At 37.1% G+C, this 3,975-nt stretch overlaps 1 protein-coding gene across 1 annotated transcript; it reads left to right on the plus strand.

Annotated features, from left to right (window-relative positions):
- Window positions 1–505: 505 nt before the first annotated feature.
- On the plus strand, window positions 506–2,812 carry KCNF1 (potassium voltage-gated channel modifier subfamily F member 1). Its single transcript, XM_024215412.2, has one exon. The coding sequence runs from the start codon at window positions 1,082–1,084 to the stop codon at window positions 2,543–2,545; it is 1,464 nt and encodes a 487-aa protein (XP_024071180.2). The 5' UTR covers window positions 506–1,081; the 3' UTR covers window positions 2,546–2,812.
- Window positions 2,813–3,975: the final 1,163 nt, after the last annotated feature.

The raw sequence follows: 3,975 nt of genomic DNA on the forward strand, positions 1-3,975 counted from the left end.
GATCCATGTTCTGCTCTCAGTTACACTAGTAAAAATCTACAGTGACTCAGTTTCCTGAGATGGAATTATTCTGGACTTGCAGCAGTGTATCTGAGAGAAGAATGTAGGACCCTGTATGGTGTATTTATTTAAAAATGCAAAAGATATTTTTGCTACTCCTTACCAGCTGAAGAAAATGAGCCTGATTTTTCTTCTCTAGAGCTGTATTGCAGCTCTTAATTACATTAGATATGATTATGTTTTGCAATTCATTTTAAACATTGATACTTTTAAAGTATTCAAAAGGCATAGGGTTATAAAGAAAATTGCATTATAGCTAGACATACACCAAAACAGTTAAATTGCTTTTCTGTACAGATTGTGCTTTGCTGAGTTTCACCAGAAGAGGGTATAGTTTGGAAAGAACCTGACATCAGCTTGGAATTCCTATTGTGTTTAGAAACAGCAAAAGAAAAACAAGCACAAGTTTCTCCTCTGCACACTTCCTGGTCACTGTGTGAAGGAGTCAACACATGAACTCCAGACCTTAAAGTAAAAGTAAACACAGCAGCTTTCCTTGAGTCCTTGGAGTGGAAGGCAAAAACTGCAACAGCTTTCTGTGGGATCATCCTGCTGATTGTCTGTCTTTCAGAATGAACAGTTATTTCACTTTTCGTTAATCAGAACAAGGAATTTTTTGAACTGATGTGACTGCCAGTCTGTGAATAAATATCACTTCAGAGGAAGAGAAAGAATGGACCCAGAAAAGACTCTCAAGCACTGAAGTAGAGGGTGAGTTTTGTTAAGTGGTTTCTTCTCTTTCATATCTGCTGGAGGAGTTGATTTCTTTCTAACATCCCTGCTTCTACGCACAACAGCCTGATGACTTGTCTTTTCACTGCAGCTTGTTGCATACCTTGCAAGGTTTTACTGACTGCAGGTTTATTTCTGTAACCTTTCCTAGCATTACTCAAAGTCATTTCAGTAAGATTTGTAATATACATTACCTGGTTCTGATTTGCTTTCACAAAGAAGCTACAAACAGCAAAGATTTGGAAGCAAACTAAGAATTGATATATATAAAAAAATCAATAACATTAAAATGGCAGGTGAATCTAGATTTCCAGATGTGGACAGTAATGGATCAGAAAAAAATGAAGATATAGAGATTATAGTCAATGTTGGTGGGGCGAGGCAGGTGCTATATGGAGAAAATCTGAACCGATATCCAGCAACAAGATTAGCACAGTTGATCAACTGTTTATCAGGGGGATATGATACTATTTTCTCTCTCTGTGATGACTATGATCCTGGGAAAAGAGAATTTTATTTTGACAGAGATCCAGATGCTTTCAAATGCATTATTGATATATATTACTTTGGAGAAATTCACATGAAGAAAGGAATATGCCCTATATGTTTCAAGAATGAAATGGAATTTTGGAAAGTAGACCTGAAATTCTTGGATGACTGCTGCAAAACTCATCTGAGTGAAAAAAAGGAGGAACTGGAAGAAATAGCCCGAAGGGTGCAATTGATTCTGGATGATTTGGGAGTGGATGCCTCTGAAAATCGCTGGAAGAGATGCCAGAAATATATTTGGAAATTAATGGAGAAACCAGAATCATCCTATTCAGCTAGAGTAATCGCAGTGTTGTCCTTCCTATTTATTTTAATCTCATCTGTAGTAATGTGCCTGGGGACCATCCCAGAGCTCCAGATAGTAGACTCTGAGGGAAATCATGTGGAACACCCAACACTGGACAACATTGAGACAGCGTGTATAGGCTGGTTTACCTTGGAGTATGTGCTTAGACTTATTTCTTCTCCTAATAAACTGTACTTTGTGATTTCTTTCATGAACATCATTGATGTTTTTGCAATACTTCCCTTCTATGTCAGCTTGATCTTGACCCACTTGGGTGCCGGAATGATGGAGTTAACCAACGTTCAACAGGCTGTTCAAGCACTTCGGATCATGAGAATTGCTAGAATTTTCAAACTCGCACGCCACTCCACAGGGCTACAGACTTTAACCTATGCTCTTAAAAGAAGCTTTAAGGAGCTAGGACTGCTTCTTATGTACTTGGCTGTTGGAATCTTTGTCTTTTCTGCCCTTGGTTATACCATGGAGCAAAGTCACCCTGAAACCTTATTTAAAAGCATCCCTCAGTCATTTTGGTGGGCAATTATAACCATGACCACAGTTGGATACGGGGACATATATCCTAAGACAACACTGGGGAAACTGAATGCTGCCACCAGTTTCCTTTGTGGGGTGATAGCTATAGCACTTCCCATCCACCCCATCATAAACAACTTTGTCAGATACTATAATAAGCAGAGAGTTTTAGAAACAGCTGCCAAACATGAACTGGAACTGATGGAGCTATACTCGGGTGAGGGGAAAGTTGGAGGCTCCAAGAATGAACTAGAGGATCTTATGGGGGAAGGCAAAGATCGTCCTTCACGGAGCAGACAGCTAAAAGTTTCCCACAGTGACACCTTCATTCATCTCCTATCAGATCAGAAACATTACAGGACCAGGCTTCAAAGCTGCAAATAAACTAAGTGACTGTTACTGTTCAGCTATAGATTGGGACAAATTAACAGTCTTCTAGTGAAAAGATTAAAGGGACCTGTTAATGTTGAGAGTGAGTACTGCCTTTCTTTTCCAAACATGAATACAAATTAACCCTCATCGCAGCTTCATCAGAGGTTGGTAAGACTTTGTTTTTATTACCTGACATATAATATTAGGATGCAGTTGAGATGTGATTGATTATAATTAATACATCCTGAAAAATCAATTTGTAATCATTTCAGAGATTGAAAACAGCTTCTTGATCAGTAATATGTACAATTACTTGGATGTTAAGCTTTATAAAAATCAAAATTCTGTATCTGTAATAATAAAGAATAACAATACCACAAAGAACTTGTGCTTCAGGCTTTGTTTGGGGTTTTTATAGTTAGGAAATAATTTTTTAAAAAATTAAATCAAACTGTCACTCATAGGTGCTGCAACTAGGGGTGCTGAGGGTACAGAGCACCCCCTGGCTTGACGTGATTTCCATCATATACAGCGTTTACAGTTTGGTTCAATGGCTCTCAGCACCCCCATGATACAAATTGTTTCAGACACCCCTACTGTCACTCCTAAAGTATTTAGGTGTCCAGTAAAATGTAACAAGTAACAAGCGGTATTTTTATCCGAGTGCTAACTAAAAATATGATCACACACTGTGGATGTGTGAGCCTGTCAAAAGATGGCTTCTACATTCTATAAAGTGCAATTATGGGTGACTTTTTGGATAATAATGTCAGTCCCTCTTTCTGTGAAAAATCTATTTTAATATTCCACAGAGGTATGGAGCAGAATCAGTGTACTGTGATAGGGTTTTTAAAGCAAGTAAAACAAATAGTCATTACTTAATTACAACAGAAACATTTGCTTTTACAATTGTAGTGACCTTCAGGTTATTTTAACTCAATCACTTAAAAAAAATTATAAACGTAATTTCTTTTAATTCAGTATAAAACCGAGCCAGGTTGACACAGGGAGTTAAGTTACATCAGAAACAAAGAATTTCAAATCACCGGAAAATAAATATAAATAAACTAGCAATAAAAATTAAAGTCTTTATAACATTTATGGTGATGAATTGTTCATTGGATTGAACAAAGCATTGTTTTATTTTCTTAAATACAATTAAACACCTTTCATGCTTGTAATAGCTATTTGGTTTTATTATGGTTAATTCAGCATGTAACAGGTTAATTTATTAAATCAACATAGACACTAAGCCATGGGCCCAATCCTGCAATCCTTGTGCAAGCAACACTTCTACTGAAGTCAGAGTGAATTTTGGTGGAGTAAAGTCTGACATCCATGGGTCTGATTTTCCACTCAGTTACACCAGCTTTATATTGGTGCAATTCCATTAAAAGCAACATTAACATCACCATAAAACTGGTGTAATGGAGTAGAGAATC

This window comes from Terrapene carolina, unplaced genomic scaffold, assembly GCF_002925995.2.
Source record: "Terrapene carolina triunguis isolate 2854851 unplaced genomic scaffold, T_m_triunguis-2.0 Scaffold42, whole genome shotgun sequence".
NCBI classification, from domain to species: Eukaryota; Metazoa; Chordata; order Testudines; family Emydidae; genus Terrapene; species Terrapene triunguis.